General features: G+C 37.3%; 1 protein-coding gene across 9 annotated transcripts in view; it reads right to left on the bottom strand.

Annotated features, from left to right (window-relative positions):
• CTNND2 (catenin delta 2) overlaps positions 1–18301 on the bottom strand; it is a 676745-nt gene that overhangs the window by 405157 nt on the left and 253287 nt on the right. For all 9 annotated transcript variants that reach the window (XM_086740367.1, XM_086740369.1, XM_086740370.1 and 6 more), the window contains one exon: positions 14131–14243. In XM_086740367.1, coding sequence (XP_086596493.1) covers positions 14131–14243 — 113 coding nt within the window. The remainder of the gene's footprint in view (positions 1–14130; positions 14244–18301) is intronic.

Here is an 18301-nt window from a genome sequence, read left to right as displayed (position 1 = left end):
GTACATTGCTATCCAATTGTGAGATGCCTGTGGAAACAGAATTATGTTCATTCATGCCATTTCTGGAATTCAACAAAATTTATCAGTAATACTTCCTGTGCACTTTTGATATTCAACATACTAGAGTATCAAGGAATGCGTAGCTCAGTTTCTGTTACAGAGCAATCACAGCTGTAGCAGCCCTGTTAAGATGTTTATGTGAGTCCCTCAGAAAAAGTATACAGACAATACAAAGGAAAAAAAGGACCAATTCCCGAGCAAATTACAACATATGAACAAGGACAGACTACTAAATAATTATGAGTAATAGCATTGATAATAACTAACGTAAGGAAAAAAAAAGATCGGGGAAAAAAAAATCAGATCTTTTCAAAGTAAATTGGTAAGTCTTGAATTTCCTATATCAAACACTACAGCTAAATATAATAAAATGGTTTTTTTTTAATCAAGACAGACCATGTCAAGACACAGGATCCACTTTCACAGCAGAAATTACTACTGTTGAGATGAGTGTATTTTTAAAAGCTATGACTGATGAGAAGTCTGTAACTTTCACCAATGCATTTTTATTTAAAATCTCCTGTTTCTTAAAAAATTGCATGAGAAAACGACAATGCTTTTATTAAAACCAGCTTAATACAAAAGTAACTTAGTCATTTGCTAGGGACAGATAAACTAGCCTGGGGGAGGTTTTGACAGGAAGCATTAGGAACTGTTCCCACATCTGCACTTGGTGCACTTGTTGAAACAAGGAAGTACTGGGAACAGGAGGTAAGGGCTTTATTTTGGCAAATTGCAGGGTTTAGTGAGTTAGCTGGAATATAAACTTAGACAATGGAGAAGAAGAAAGGTATCAAAAGTGCGGATGCCCAAGACAGAAGTCAAGGTCACCTACACAAGTTCAGATGGTGAGAAGCAGAAGGGTAGGGATGGTGAAGGGAAAGAAAATATTATGCCTGACTGCAGTATTTCTTTGAAACTCAACATAAAATTGAATTTGTTTCCTCAAGAACAGGAACAATAAAAGCTTTGTTTTCATCTGTGGAATAGAAAAAAAAATTGTTTGTCTGGAGTTCTGGTAAGCCTTCTGCTGGCTGCATTTTGACTTACTCCTTGTACAAACCCATTGTTACACAACTTCTGTTTCATGATCATTTCATTTCTAAACTGCTCTGGGGATAAACCATGTTTGTGTGGAGGGACGCTGTTGTCTACAGGACGGATGGAATGTCATAACTTGCAAAACATGCATCAGGAAACAAACTAGCTACCTCCTTATTATAGCTGAAGGCAATCCAGTGGAATTGTATCAACTGCTGCTGCCTCATTCTGTTGTTGTAAAGACTCATTTGAATCCCCTGTCAGGCATTCTCTGCTTCTCATTTCTCTGTACAGCCTTCTAGACACATGGAATCCTAATAACCAGATTAGGAACTGACACACAGATGTGATGACTACTCATAGCAGCAAGTGAATTCAGTAAGATCTCTTCAGCAATTAGTCCCAGATTTCTGAGTGAATAGCCAAGATAAATGGGTATTTTCAACTTTTGTCTTTGGTCCTCCAGCTGAAAGCAGGGTATAATATGGTTCCCCAACTCCTCGGCCTTATTTTCGTACCCTGCTCTTCTCTAGATGCTTCCCCTGGTTAATTTTTCTCATCGTGCTCCATCCCACTCTTCATTTCCCAGACCCTCCGATTCTGGTATGTGACCATTAAATAAAAATTTTCACTTTATAGACTGAATTTGTGTTCTTCCAGATGCCTCATCCATGTTTTGAACAAAGGTTCCTCCTCCCTAACCTTTCCGCCCATACATGCATGTAACCGGGATGCTAAATACACCTGGAGGTCTGCTTCTTCACCTCTTGCCATTGGATTCAGAAGGACCCCTCCTGACTCTGACAACACGGAGGGAAGGATGGGATAACATAGAAGAGGCTTCCCTCCCAGCTCCAGTATACTGCCCCATCGTCCATCAAACTGGGGAGATGGAAAGAAACACTGCAGGAGAACAGGGATTTATCTCAGTAACTCTGTGCAAAGGTATGTTTAGTTCCTCTGTTAATAGCAAGGCCTTCTGGTGCAAATCTACTACAATAACGATAATGACGATTAGCTGAAATTCCCTTCAAAACCTCAGTATATGCATATTAAAAACGAAATATTCAACCTGGAAGGTGCAGCTTGGCAAAATAAGGAACAACTGAAATCTTGTTTTAATACAAACCAGCAGGCAACATTAATGACAGACATTACTACAATCTCTGTCCACGATTCCTCAGCACTGACTTCTTGAAGCACCTTGGATACCTTACTTCTGTTTCAGTGTTTGATGTCAATTGCCCATGGCCATTAAATACTGTCACCATATGACAGAGTTTGTTCTCAGCTGTAAACTAGCCTCTTCTAAGATATCACAAAAATGGTATCTAGTACGTCTTTGACCCACAAGCAGTAAGCACTAAAAATGAACTTTCCTGGACATGCTTTATCAAACTTCCCTGCAAACACTCTAAATTCAAGAACCTTATAATAGCAAAGCACTTTCCCTCAGCATTGTTCTCAATCTTATGTTCCTCCAAATCTATCAAAAAATATTTCAACATCTAACAAATAAAAGTGGGGACAAAAAGAACGTTGTCAAATTATTAAAGCAGAGCCCAGTAAGGTATCATAAAAAGGAGAGCTAGAAGGGCTGTAGGGAAATAGTCTCGTCACTCTTGTCTCATTCTTGACAGATACTCTACATGTCCTTAAGGCTTCAAATGATTTTTTTTTTACTGTTTCCTTAGGCAATCTATTACAGTGCTTGTTCATCCTTAATGGTAAAGTGTAGTGCTCTAAGTTTTCAACAAACAGCTTGTCAAAAGTAGTCTGAACACAAACCTCACTCTGTAAGACATAACCAAGTTTTCCATTAATAACAATATATTTCCTAAGTACTCCCATGTTTATTTCAAATTAGTGCAATATTCAAGTGTCAGGCTTGCAATAACACATTTAAATTGTGAATGCAATAATTGGAAAGAGTTTTGAGATATCTTAGTATCATGTCAGAAGTGCACTAAGGCAGAGAATACACTATTAATTAAAGTCTTCATTTGCTTACATATCAGTAAACATTGTTATGTAAAGTATCCGCTGTTTTTTTCTGTTGTTGTCAATTTGCTTTTTTGTGGTTTTTTTTTTTTTTCCCTGGCATTAGTGAAAAAGAAGAAATAATGAAAGACTTGAGCTAACTACAAGAGAATCTAAGTGACACTCGGCAGCCCCAGGTAAGGCTTTCAGCCTATAAGACCCCTTCTTAGGGCACCAGAGAGAAAAAAAACCCTATATCATTATTGTCACAGCTTCTCTGCAGTAACTTTGATGAGATTAAAGTAAAATCCAATACCTTAATTTCATAAATATGCCAATGTTATGAGTTTGGCAATGCTGTGTTACCGCCCTCACGGAGGTGGTATCTCAGGAGGGTACTTGGCAAGCAGAAGAAGAAGGAGAGCATCTGTGTAGGGGGTGTTTTTAAAGTCTTGATAGAGTTAGTGCCTTCAGAGACATATCTATCTGGGAATGATATGACCCATAATGCTACTGTAAAGATATGGATATATTGTAAAAAAGAAGATTACACCAGACTTGATTGCTTGGACATTTGCTGGAAATTTGCCTTTCAGCAAGAGAAGCTTATCTGTGAAACCAGTTAGTCCCCTTGTAGAGGATCAACAAGACTAATCTCTTTTCTTAACATGCCTCATTGTGAAGAACCAGCACAAAGCTCCCACAAATGTTATATTAATGGAAATACAAAAAAAAAAGGCGTACAGCCATTTACTTTATCTCATTTTCTTGCTTTTGTACCAACAACTTCTCTATTTTCTTCAAATGTTTCCCTAAACACTGGACTTTCATACAGTGAGTACAGACAGGCTCAAACTTCACCTTGTATCAGGTTGCTCTGAATGATCAGATCACAAGTCTGATATTTTAATTCAATAAACTGTCAATCTGCACAATATAATTAACTAATAACATTATTAATATGAATTGTACCAACTGTTCTAACCACATTTTTTTTCCTATAACATTTTCTTCAAATCTTCATTTTTTGGCAGCGATCCAAAACTAATTTATTGACCAAGTCTAGTAGGACAGATACAGAGTTAATCATCGTTCAGGTCTCTACATCTCATAGCCAAAACATAGCAACTACAAGGCAAAATAGGAGTACCAACCTCAGTATCTCCCTGATCACTTTCTCTTACTCCTAAAACATATTCTCTGACCCGAACACTCTTACATGTGGTGGTACACATTCAGCTTTTTGACAACTTACTGTATTTCACAAAACTCTCATTTCTAAGCAAAAATTTCAGAAGTGCCTAAATGCTATGTTTAGGCATGTAAACCAGTAGTCTGATCTTCAGAAGTGCTAGGTTCCAACCATGATCTAGTAGACACTCATTAGCACAGTGACCATCATCCATCAGCGAGCAACCCAAAACCTAGAAATCTGCCAATGATTTCTGTGGTAGGTAAGTAGGCTGTTGGAGAAGATGAATGGTATAGGGGAGAATCCCTAAAGCTTTAGTTTTGCATCATGAAGTGGGCTCCACACCAACTGAATTGTTTTCAGAAACTAAGCTGGAAGACGCTCTCCAGGAGCCTAGCTTTATTTTAACAAGTAATAGCAGGCCAATACGCTCAAAATGCTTATGATATGGATGCTGTGTTCTCAGAACTGAGTATTTCCTTCTGCTGAGCCCCAAGAATTGTGCTGCACTCCTGCTAATGAAGACATAGCTATAAGCTGATAAGGTTTGAATAAAGAAGAAAAAAGTCTCCTTTCTCCAATTTCTCAATTGACTCACTTTATCTACTTCCAAATGATTCTTCACATTTACCAACACTGCTTTCCATGGATTCTCCATAATATTTCTGAGAAATAGGGAAATTATATATGCTGCACTTACACCTCTTCTGCTGTTGGTAGTTCCTGATAAACACAAAGCTCTAGGGTAAAATCTGATGACTGGAAGACAGTATTTTTATTACAGATTTTGGGGGGACTTGCTAACTTACTTTTCACTAAGAAAAACCCTTTTAAGATGTTCTTGACTGCAAAAGAGAAAGTAAAATACTGAGTAAAATAATTTTTCTTTTTTGTCATATATTCAAAATTAAAGAAGGAAATTGCCTGTGAACACACTCTGCCCTTAAAATGTACTGCTGTTCAACATTTGTGAATTGTTACAGGATCTCAAAGCAGTCAAAATTTGGAGACAGATGTAAACACATCTCTTTAAAAGACAACTGAAAGGCTTCTACACAACTCCCAGTTTCCCATACAACTTTTATTAGAGTAGAAAATAGAAACTTAACATCAATTCAGAAAAATCTCAGGGGAAAAAAAAAGAAACTAAAAAAAAAAACCCACCCACACTCCCTCTCCTCCAGACAATTAAAGGTTTATATCCTATTCCTCTTTAGCCCATGTATCTTCATAGCTGAGTCCTTGCATTGTCACTTGGTCTTAGCCAACTGAAAAATGTTTTCAGTTGATGCAAGTTTAGATAGTCGCACTTGGCCCCTAGAAATTTCATTCCATTACTCTAAGGTTTGGTTGGCTGCTCCCTCATGTTCACTGTAGGTTGTGAATGTATGAGCTCATATATCTTGCTGATCTGAACACAAACTGGAGATTTCCTGCTTTTGATTTTAATACCCTTGCCTGCTGTACCCTGAGTTCTCTGATATCTTTCTTCCTCCCTTCTTGACTAAGTTTAGTTGCTCTTCAGGAGTGGAGCAATCTCTGTATCTTTCTAAAGGGTTCCACCTGAATTGGACACTTACAGCAACATAAAATCATTGTGAGATAATGGGAAAAACAAAACAAAACAAAACAGACAAAATACTGTCTTACCACAGCTAAACATTCAAACTTGTAGAATTTGTGAGGAGTGTTTTCAGAAACTCACATTTCCAAAAAGCTGTCTGCTTTTATTGCCATTTTTTATTTCAGATAAACTTTTTTTTTATTAATTCAGTTGACAAAAGTTTGTCCAAACATGACTTGTTAAGCTTTACACAATCCACAATGAAGATGAGTAACAGTGTGTGACAAAACTTTAAGCTTATTCAGCTTCTGAATCACTGAGCAAACATGCATTCCAGAATGAATTTTTGAGCTATAGCATTTACTGTCAAAGGTTTAGGCAAAATCTTCTCTGTCCACTGGTGAAATGCCAATCCTCTTAAAGAATATAATTTTAAAAAATCTGACTACATTTCTTGAATGTAGTGACTATTAATATCATGCTATTGGCTTACGTTTAAAAAAAATGCAAATACAAAACTTGCACTTGGCATTTTCATAAGTAATGGTAAAATATTGATCCTTTTTATTTCTGCTCCAAAATAACTCTTGTGCATTTTTTCTTTTTAAAAGTTAACTTTCTAATTTACATTTAATCAAAAGAGGGTTTTTTTTTTTAATTTTTGTTTTAAATTTAGAAGCTTTCCATTACCCTTTGAGACATCACTGTAACCCAAGCAACACAGAAAAGTTTCACACGTCTTAAAATAGAGGGAGGTAGAGTTAGATTAGATATTAGGAAAAAAATTTTTACACTGAGGGTTGTAGAGCACTGGAACAGGTTGCCCAGAGAGGTGGTGGAGGCCTCATCCCTGGAAACATTCAAGGCCAGGCTGGATGAGGCTCTGCGCCTCATCTAGTCGGGGATGTCCCTGCTCCTTGCAGGAGGGTTGGACTAGGTGACCTTTAAAGGCCCCTTCCAGCCCTAATCATTCTACGATTCTATAACATGTTGAGTTGATAAAGAATCAGAATGCAGGCAAAACAGTTTTCCAATAAGATGGTGTATAAATTTTACTTGAAAGTTGCACTATTTTCTAAATGTGACTGTTGATCAAACTCTTTGCATAGAAGAAACTGTTGTGCTCTAATAATACAATAGAAACATATCTTTTTTCTTTTGGCTCATATTTTGCTTGAGTCCACACTAACCACATATTTTTCAACTTTGGTTTTCTAATACCTCCATTTACAGGCAAAAACAAACCATACGTTCATTAGTTCAGATTAGAGAGTTCTTTCTGAAATATGAAGAATTTGATGTCAAAAAATATACAGAATTCCAATACAACTATTTTCCCACTATTTATGTGGAAATAATAATAAAAAGCACAGAAAAATTTAGGTGGGAAGGGGAAGTCATGTTTTTAGTATCTCCAAGGATGGAAAGTCTACAGCCTCTCAGGGCAACCTGTTCTAGTGTTTCATCCAACTCATGGTAAAAAATGTTTTCTTTACATCTGGTCAGAATTTTCCATGTTCCAACTTGTGTCTGTCACCTTTCATTCTATCACAATGCACTTTTGAGAACAGTCTCACCCCTTCTTCTCGATGTCTTCCCATTACCTGGTTGTAGACAGAAGAAAGATCTCTTCTGCTCCTTCTCGTCTTATGGCTAAAACTCCTTGGTCCCTCAGCCTTTTCTCATACACCATATGCTCTCTAGCCTCCAAACTTCTTGGCAGCCCTGCCCTGAACTTGCCCCAGCATGCCGATGTCTTTCTCATACGGGAGAGTCCAAAATGATACGGTACTCAAGATGTTGCCTCATGAGTTTCAAACAGAAGGGAGGAATCTCTTGCCTTGATCTGCTGACTACGCTTTTGTGACTGCAGCCCAGGATGCAGCTGTCCTTCTTTGACTCATGTTCAGTTTGTTGTTGAAGAGGTCCTGCAGGTCTTTTTCTGTAAGGCTGTTTTCTATCCAGACAGCCCCTGACTGTATTGTTACATGGGGTTATTTCATCCTAGATGCAGGAATTTGCATTTGCTTTCATTTATAAATTTCAACTTCATACAGTTCCACGCAGTCCATTTCTCCAGCCTGTGCAGGTCTAAGCTGTGGAAGCCTCACCTTTACTGGATTACTGGATTTGTCAACTCCTAGTATTAAATGTCTACAAAGACTAATACATATGCTTCCACAATAAGTAGCCTACATCACATCTAAAACCCACAGCTGTACAGGAAAACTTTATAACTTCAATTTTATTTACTTGACCAACACAGTGTAAATTGTCTACCTATGTTACAATGCATTTCATCTATCTCTTAAATGTTCGTTAAACGAAGGAACTTATGGGTTTATCAGTTGGACTTGCTGGACATTTTTTATGTGAATTTGCAAAAATTGTATCCTCCTAAGTAAAACATCAGATTCCTCAATAATAAAGTGTGAATAATATATGCATCTCCAAGAGAGAGAACTACATTGAAGAAAGCATATACAAAATAGGTAAGCTTTCCATGTAATTCAGTAAATTAGATTGTGTTTTTGCTACCTGTAAAATACAGAAACTTCAACATGTTGCTTAGGATAGTCATGCACAAATGTCAGACTTTCCAGGAGACTTTCAATAGCGAATAGCAAATCACTTCTACTCATTTCAGTGGGAGGTTGAAATTCAGTTGAGAAAAATTCTATTGCCTGACCAAGTTGCAAACTATATGTTCAAAGAAAAAGATAGGCTATGCTTGAGCTACATTCCCAAGTTCAAACAGTAAGGCTCCACCAAAAAAATGAGTAAAAACTGTAAGCTGCTCACATAAAACAGTGACAGAGATGTAAAATAAACTTATTTTAAAGTTTTAAGGATTTACTAAGAAGTAAGTACAGTTCTTCAACCAATGCCAAAGGATACTTGTGTAAAGACACAGCTTCCACATATATTACACATATATGCGTGCAATCTATTTCCTTGTTTGTTCAGTCTTTCCATTCTGTGGCACTATATTGTCTCAACTTTTTTTCAAAAGAAAACATGCAAACATGCATCTGAGTCTTCAAAGTGCCTCAGATTTTGTTTTCACCTCTGGAAGGGAAAAGACCACTCTCACTTTCACTAGCTTCTGTTTTGAGGAACTACGTCATGTGGTCACAGGAAATTCAGAAATTTGAAATACATTAACACAGGCTTAAAATTATCAGCTCCTGAAGACTTTAAAGATATGCAGACATCTAATTGCTCTCCATACAAAAGGGAGTGACAGACTGATGGATCTGGACCAGAAGGAATAAGCACCTTAGCCAGAGAGATGGAGCAGTATAGAACATGACTTGGCTCCGTGTGCAACGTGCGATGAAATTTTAATACTTGGCAGACTGAGCAATGAACTGCTTAGAGTTTGCCAACAGGGAAACACTGTGGCATGGAAGAGTTCCCTAAGTTTTGTCCTACTTCATGGAATAAGTACTTTATTCAGCTTTGTCAGAAGCCATTGATTCCCCCTTTGATTCACAGCCAAGAACCTGTTCCTGAAGAGAAAGCAATCAAGTGCTTTTGGTATAGTTCCTAGTGAATATATTCCCCTACTCCTCTAAAAAAAAAAATACTACCAATCAAAGATATGACAAAGAAAATTTACTTTGGGTATTTTGATGGGGTCCAGTTGTGAGGTAGGCAGGCAAAGATACTATGAACACTATTAAAGCCATGGTGTTTCCTTGAGTACTTCAAATCGATTCTTCAAGGTTAGCAAAAGGTCCTATGGAAGAACCAAGCACTTGTGCCCCCGTCAGGTGAGCAAGACTTGTTGCAATCAGAGCTTTGGATAGAGCAGTCAGTTCTGGCTAATCTAATCTCTTCTGAACAAACTGGCACATACACAGGCAAACTACAGTACAGAGATATCACTTTGTATCACAGAAACTACAAATGCTAGATTCCTTCCTGGCTACTTAGTGCTGCCGCTCATCCAACTTGATCAATCTGAGCTGTGAAGCTATACCAATGTAAGATACAGTGATTCCCATTATATAATCATGGAATAGTTTGAGTTGGAAGGGACCTTCAAAGGTCATCTTGTCCAACCCCCCTGCAAGGAGCAGGGACATCTCTAACTCAATCAGGTTGCTCAGAGCCTCATCCAAGCTGGCCTTGAATGTTTCCAGAGATGGGGCATCTACCACCTCTCTGGGCAGCCTGTTCCAGTGCTTCACCGCTCTCATTGTAATTTTTTTTTCCCCTAATGTTTAATATGAATATCTCTCTATTTTAAAAACATTACCCCTCATCTTATCACAACAGGCCCTGCTAAAGAGACTGTCCCTGTCTTTTCTGTAGGCTCCCTTTAAGTACTGGAAGGCCGTTGTAAGGTCTCCCTGGAGCCTCCTCTTCTCCAGGCTGAACAGCCCCAACTCTCTCAGCCTGTCCTCATAAGAGAGGTGCTCCAGCCCTCTGATCATCTTCGTGGCCCTCCTCTGAACCCGCTCCAACAGGTCCACGTCCTTCTTGTGTTGGGGGCTCCAGAACTGGACACAGTACTCCAGGTGGGGTCTCACCAGGGCAGAGTAGAGGGGGAGAATCACCTCCCTCGACCTGCTGGCCACGCTTCTCTTGATGCAGCCCAGGATGTGGATGGCCTTCTGGGCTGCAAGGGCACACTGCCGGCTCACATTGAGCTCCTCATCAACCAATACTCCCAAGTCCTTCTCCTCAGGGCTGCTCTTGATCCATTCTCCACCCAGCCTATATGTGTGCTTTGAGATAGCCACAACCCATGTGCAGGACCTTGCACTTGGCCTGGTTGAACTTCATGAGGTTTGCATGCACTCACCTCTCCAGCCCGTCAAGGTCCCTCTGGATGGCATCCCTCCAGTGTGTCGACGGCACCACACAACTTGGTGTCATCGGCGAACTTGCTGAGGGTGCACTCTATCCCACTGTCCTTTGTCGCTGACAAAGATGTTGAACAGGGCCGGTCCCAATACAGACCCCGAGTAATGTCACCTCTCACTGGTCTCCACTTGGACATTGAACCATTGACCACAACTCTTCGAATGAGGCCAGCCAGCCAATTCCTTATCCACCAAGTGGTACATCCATCAAATCCAGGTCTCTCCAGTTTAGAGAGAAGGATGTTGTGCGGGACAGTGTCAATGTTACCTCGACAGTGTCCAGGTAGGCTGCACAATTCTGTACAGAGGTGCGTTGTGCTGTGCAAATTCACCTCACATTACTTTCTGGATCCCAATTTCTATGACAATAAAAGGTTATATAGGAAATCCTTAAGAATGAAAACTGAGCCACATGGAGCTTCAGGACACAGCTGGATACTCAACTCCTTATGGTCCAAGCGTTACATATGCATGAAGAGTACATAAAACAAAACTGAAGCCAGAAATAACAGCCCTTTAGCACGTTCCTAAAAAAAGGTTTCAAGAGCACAATCTCTTAAGACATACAGGAAGATTCCATGAAACTACTACCCCAAGGAGGTAAAGCTGAGATCAGTTTTTCTGTTATCTCCACAATGAAGGGAACTGTAAGTACTTGTTATGTAACTGCCATTGTTTTAAGATGTTAGACCAAGATATGGCAGAAAACATCCCTGTAAGCTGTTTTAGCCTGAGTAAAATTGCAAATATGGATAGCTGCTCCATGTACTAGTTTTAGATACTTGGGTACTAACAGACACAGGTAGCATATTAATAAGAAAAATTCCTTTGAAATATTTTCAGTGAATTATTGTGAAGTGTCAAAAAAAAAAAAATCTAACTTTACAATACTAAAATACGCTAATTACAATCAGTCCAGTTTGATTATTCCTTGATAAGGAAAAGTACCTGCATAATAAACCCAGATGCCATCAGACAACGGCGGCATCAGTGAAGGACGTATATTCACTTCCACTGGAGACTTACAGGTAGGATTTCACTTTGAATAATGACAGTATTTAAAATAAATGCAATTTAAAGATCATTTTAAAAAGCTCTTTACCAATAAAAGCTAAGTAACAACAGCTGTAAGTTCTGATTTTAGTTTGTGCTCCAGTAGAAAAGTATGCTTAAAACAATTAATTAATTATTTAGTACCTGAATAAAATAAAGATGGCAAAATCCTCAGATTACTCTGTATAAGTAAGAAACTTACTTTTAAAGTATTTAATATTTGCCACAAAATTAATCATCTTGTGTTAAAGCGCGTATGCCTAAAAAGCTTAGCTTCACAGAGGGTCATATCTATGGAAAAAAGTATTTTGAAGCAAGCCTCTTCTGCCCCGACAGCCTCCAAAAAAAAATTTAAGAAGTCAGATAATTTTTTTTCCTAACATCTTATTCCACTACATAATTCTTTATCTTCCAAGTCTCTGTCTCACTAGACTATGTCAAAGAAACATTCTGAAATCTGGATGAGCACTGGAAAGTCAGCACAGCAGCCAGACTGATATTTGATTTCACTTAATATTTGTGTTAGTTCTACCTCCTCCTATAACGATTTAGTATCTTTAAAACTAACAGAAAATTAAAGCTCTTTTAATATATATGCGAGAAACAACAACGTAACACAAAAAATATTAGATTATTATTTATTTCCTTTTTAAATCACCTGACAAGTCTAAGAACAGTTATTTAATTCTAAGCTTTTGATGTTACCTTCTGGACAACAGTATTTCAAGTATTTCTTAATATATTTTTTGTTGAAACACTAGAAATTTTTAACTCTCATATGTAAAATATTTCCTGGGAAAATTACAGATGTCAAAAATTTACAAAAAAATCTCCTCAGTTATTCTAGGTAGTAGTTTATTCCACAGAGAGATTAGTAGTCAAAATATTAAATTTCTCAAATAACCGGAGTCTCTTAAAAAACAGCTGGGTGACCTTGATACAACTGTACCAATAAGGACATAAGTCCATCAAGAAAACACCTCCTTCCAAACAATATTTCCCAACCTCTACATTACTTGCTGGAATAGTCCTAAGATAACACTATTATTCAAACATAGCTCATTATTATTCAAACATAGCTCAGATAGTCTTTTTGAAATGCAGTCATAGCATACTTAAAATTTAAAGTGCTGGGGGAGTGCACTTAAGGTGCAAATAAAATACTGTACTGCATTGCCAAATATTACCTACTCACTGCTTAAATAATTCTAAGTGATATAGTTCCTCTAATGTTAATATACGTCTAGTTGGTGGGGAAGATTATATAGAATAAAGTAAGATTTTATGTTAGAGACTTAATTCTCACTTGATTTATTAATAACACTTATATTTAAGTCAACTTCATATACAGCTTCTGCTGAATTAGTGAAAGATTATTCTGACTTCTGTCATTTTAATTGAACTGTTATATTTAGTATTTTTGCTGCATCTTTGACATTCCACTGAATAATTATTTCCTAATTATCATGAAAACAATTATTTATTTGATTGAAGTGTAGTCTGAATTGCTTAACCTGAGTAAAAGTTTCTTCCGGGAGCGACAGATATTTTTCTCATTTTTATACTAGTATCATACAAAACTTGACACCAAGGTTGGCATGTCATATTTAATCTTATTTATTCAAAAGATATCACACTTAATATTTTCACTGGAAAAAATGGACGATATTTTTCCTTGATCCTTGAAACTCAAGCACTATTATCTTTACTTTATTAGGTTTATCCGAGAAAACAAAGAAACTAGTAGCAAGACGCTCAAAACTACAAAATCCTTACTTACACCAAACTGAACAAGAGACCAAATTCCTTTTGTTATAGTTTCTTAAATAATCTCGTCATCATCCAAACAATGTACCAGAACAATTTCTTAACCTGAAGAAAGTAATTGTTTAAAAAAAAAAAAAAGAGCGACTCATATAATTACATTTTGACGTCGTCAGTAGCTTTAAGTAATTATCTCTAAAGCTTTTAATACTTTGAATGATGAAATTATGAGAAAACATGTTCACAAAACTTATCAATACATCTCTGCAAACATGAAGCTAAAAAGCTCTGGGTGAAAATTACAGCTGTATCGGTAGTGGAAGCAGGAGTTTTGCTGTTAATCCATTCAGACTAAAGCAAATACATTAATTCCAAAATGTGACTACTATATTTGTACTGGACAAACCAGATAACAAATTGCATGAAAGTAAGCCTCTTGAAATTTTATTTTTAAAAAGCAGACAAAAATGCAAATTTTCAAACTCTACTAAAATCTCATGCTCCCTGGGGTGTAAGATGATGATCAATCTTCTTCTCACTGGTAATTCGTAACAGCGACAGAATTCACTACATTACAAAGAAATTAACAATTCGTACATTACCTAATGCTGCTCATGCTTCCAGTTTCTGATCCAAGCTTACATCTCTCCAGCTGGCTAGCTACAATCTGACGTTCAGCCTCAAGTTCTCGAGTCAGTCTCTCAAACTGCAGTTCCTGAAAAATTCAAGCAAAACATTCGGTTTGACTTCTCTTGGGATTAAGAAGGAATTTCAGCACATAAAATTATAATTTGAGCGAGAACTGTTAGTATAATACCTTATAGGAAAGCTTTTTTTTTGTTTGTTTTAAGCACATTCACAGTTCAAATTTTTGTGGTAACACCTACTCGTTCTTTCATACACTCTAATGATATATGTCGTAGAACGAGGTGGTTTATTAGGAATAGAATTACCAAATACAGTAAACAATTTAGGCCTATGTCAAAATCATTCATAGTTCACGTACACTTCTTAGTAGCGTACCATTGTGTTCTTAAACTGGTCCAAATACAATCACAAATAAAAACAATTTGTGTTACTTTAAAAGATGCAAATTTCTGCAGATGATCACATGGTGACAAAAGCTTTTGTGTTCAAAAAGACAACCACCACAGTACACACTAGTGAAATAAACTAAATTGAGGGTGTGTTGTTATGGATGAAACACAGTTTAATTTCTGCATTTAATGATGCACAGAAAGGAAACTCAAGTAGTTTTGGACAAAAGCCGTTGTTAAAAATCCTACCACTAATTGAATGTATTTCCTTTTATTCAGTTAAGGAAGCCAAACTGGTCCCACCAGATAAGATTAATCCACAAAGCTTACAAATGTGCTTCTAAAGAGTTGGTTTGTTTTTATATATATATATATATATATACACAAGAGATGATTTTTTTTCATTAAAAGGAAAAAAAAAAAGCAGCAGTCAAACTAATACAAGTAAAATCTCCACTATTCCTTAAAAAGCTACATTTCCCACACACAGTAGTTTTATCAAATACAAAAAGAAACACTTTTAGGGAATTAATGTTCATTGTAAATTTGCCAAATGTTGCTGCCCTTTCGTTTTGGTCATAGTTACATTAAGTCATTTTTACAGATAGATAAAAACAGTACTCTGTCCCTTTCCTTTGTGTTTGCTGAAGACTGAAGGAGAAATAATTTGAGAATCTACTTGTTAAATTATTGCTGTGTCCACACAAATGCACCCATTGTCTCTTTCTCCATCTTTTCTTTAAAAAAAAGACCTCACCATAATGCAGAGATGCGGGAGAAAGTCCCCTAAATAATCCCCCAGCAATGTCTTGCCTAGCAGAAAAACAGCACTGGAAATTACTTGGGTCATGAGTTACATCCACCGAGTGCCACTGAAGAACTTGGTACTTGAGAGAAAGAGAGAAAAATGGTAGGAGCAGAGAGAAGGCTTCAAAAGTCTTCATCTTATCTGCTCCCTAAAACCTCTGACCAAGAAGCCAAGGGTAAATAGAGGCATTAAACTTTTCAAATATCTGAAACGAAGCAAATCATAACTGAAATGGAAGAAGGAAAGGGCTGGTGGACGTTCTACCTAATTCAGATGGATCAGTCCTTTCAGTTTCTCTTGATAACAGCATGGAACAACTTCTGTCTTGCACTACGAGTAAGAGGAGAAGCCCACGTAGGCTACGTACAGCACAAACTAGCCAGTGCATACTTAAACCGCCACTGACTATTTGACAAAGCCTACTTAATTCTTTATTCACTGTTCCAAGCAAGACTATCCAGAGTACAAGAATACCATCGAGAGCCAGGCTGGTGTAAAGAGCAAAATATCTCTGCTCACTGAATGTTAATAATGCATTAGTAATCATAGTTAATAATATTCTCTGCACGTTTCTGTAGTACTCAGAAATGTCTTTTTCCTTGTTTTTTGTAGATAGGACTATTAAAAATCACCTAATAAGAATCACTTATTTCAGATATGTCTACTTCACAGAGAGCATTTATCTCTCACCAACAGAATCAATTGTCTGAAAAGCCGAAGAGACCATTGATCAACATTCCAAGAATTATTATGCAAATTCTGGCCTTGTTTGCATAAAAAAAAATACCCTTACTGCACAAAGGATTGTAACAGTAATATTACTAAAGTTTTGAAGAACATAAAATCAAAGTGGTATAGTATTTGCTGTGCTAGCATGCTTATATCAAAGCATGTAAAGAACTGAGAAATTCTGATAGTATAAAATACCAAACAAAACCAAACGGAACATTAAGTTTCCTTTCAAAATAAAAGCAGAAGCTTTAACAGCTGCTCTGCTCCACTGCATTTTTTAAGTGGTTTGATTCTAACACAACAATGATATCAATGCACATTTTGATGCTTTGCACACATTTTCATCCAGCCAGCTTCACTTCCTGCCTTCCCAGGTGAGGCAGACGAGACATGTTCTTCGCCATGGCCTAGCAGAGGGCACTTTTTTTACCTGCCTAGTGAGAAGATGCAGCTCTCCTCATAATCTTAACTAAGAGAACGTAAGAATCAAGGACTCGAGAGCTAACGCTCCTGACTGTCCATGCTGTCATTTGCCTTTCCCCAGACAGAAAAATGTAGCTCATTGTGTCCTCTTACTCTACTAGGTGGGCAAACAACCTCTCCAAACAACCTCTCTCTAGCTCCCTTTTGTCCATTCTATCCCAAGTCAACTTAATATAGAAATGCCCTCAAATGTATTTTATTGAAATATGTTTAAAGTAAATATTATTTTGCCTTTTTCTTTTCTTCTGCTACCTGGACTGTGTATCTTCTCATGTATTTTCTATGCTTTGTATTCCTTCAGTTAACCACTCTGGTTGACTGCTTTCCAGACACTTCTGTGTTTTCCCAACTAACCTCCTTGCATCACGATTACTTTGTCTACAGAATATTTTTTGCTCATGATTCTAGTCTCCAAAATACACTTTTCTAGTCTTGACTCTGTCATTTATCTCTTTCCTACTTACTTCTTTCTGTTCTCTTCTGCGTTCCATCTTTCTTTCATTTCCTACTATACTTCATGACTCATTCTCCATTAATCTTTCAGCCCTACTGTACAAATTGCTACTCCTGCAAATGCCCTAAAATGACGATTTAAGCAGCCTCTCTCTCTCTCTCGATAATTGGTCCCCTACTAAGGGAACTCTTTTCTTCTTCAGATGTAGAAATTCATGTTTTCTATTTTCACTGCCCACATTATTTACGTCTTGCCCTGCAGAGATGACTGGAAAAGGACAGTTGTGTGTAAGTTCTTCCCAAAGCAGGAAGCAGAGATGTGCTGGATCACGTAAGAAAAAAAAAACAAAAACATAGGATTTCTCATGCATGGAAATGGCTAGAATAGGTGAACAGTAACTTCTTTACTAGCTTGATTTAATTGCTGCTATGTCTCACTGTCCTGGTTCTCACTTAATTGTGTTTTATCAGGTGCCATCAGAAATTAGGAATGCGAGGAAGGAGATGAAAGGTGAGGTGATGGGATATGTGAAGGGGTAGAGCCAAACAGTTACCTCAGAATTACCCTCTACGTTAAATTTAACAAATAATTATGCTTGCTATTCCCTCATGTGATGGCAAAAGTGCAGGTCCACAGGGTTCTCTTTGGAATGGAAGAAGAAAAGAACAATTCAAGAAAGTCAGGAGAGTCTGCTATCTCTTCTTATCAAGAATCTCTGGCAGAAAGTAAATAAGCTTCCTTCTTTTTGTTCAGGAAGCAGTGAGAAGGACTAACATTTGAATAAATCCATATGTTTAGGTTTCAAGAAACTGCTGCAGTACAAGAAGATGAAAACTAGAAACAGCATTTGCTTACATTTTATTAAAAAAAAAAAACCCAAACGCAGAACCTGACTTGGTCATTTGTCTTATTTGTTCTGTTTACAGTCATTTTCACCAGTTCATGTCAGGTTGTGTTTTCTTCACAACCTTCTATTATTTATCTGAATCAAGATAATCAGAACATCAAAATTAAAAACAAATCCTACCCACTGATTATGCAAATCTGTTGTCAAGACAATTGCAGAACGAAGAACTGCAGAGACTACACCGCAACATCAAAATTAATTTAAGTAACACCAGGTTAAGTGCAGCTTCATGGACTGTGCTAAAAAGTGCAATGATGCCACAGCATGAACTATAAATGACACAAAGGCATTGCAAAGTAAAACAACCAGTCTGGCAGTCCTGAGCACCTGGCACCATAAAGGATGTGAGAGT

Source organism: Chlamydotis macqueenii, chromosome 2 (genome assembly GCF_036417535.1).
Source record: "Chlamydotis macqueenii isolate bChlMac1 chromosome 2, bChlMac1.mat, whole genome shotgun sequence".
Taxonomy (NCBI): domain Eukaryota; kingdom Metazoa; phylum Chordata; class Aves; order Otidiformes; family Otididae; genus Chlamydotis; species Chlamydotis macqueenii.
Note: the sequence above shows the minus strand (reverse complement) of the source record. Positions and strands in the feature narration are given on the sequence as shown.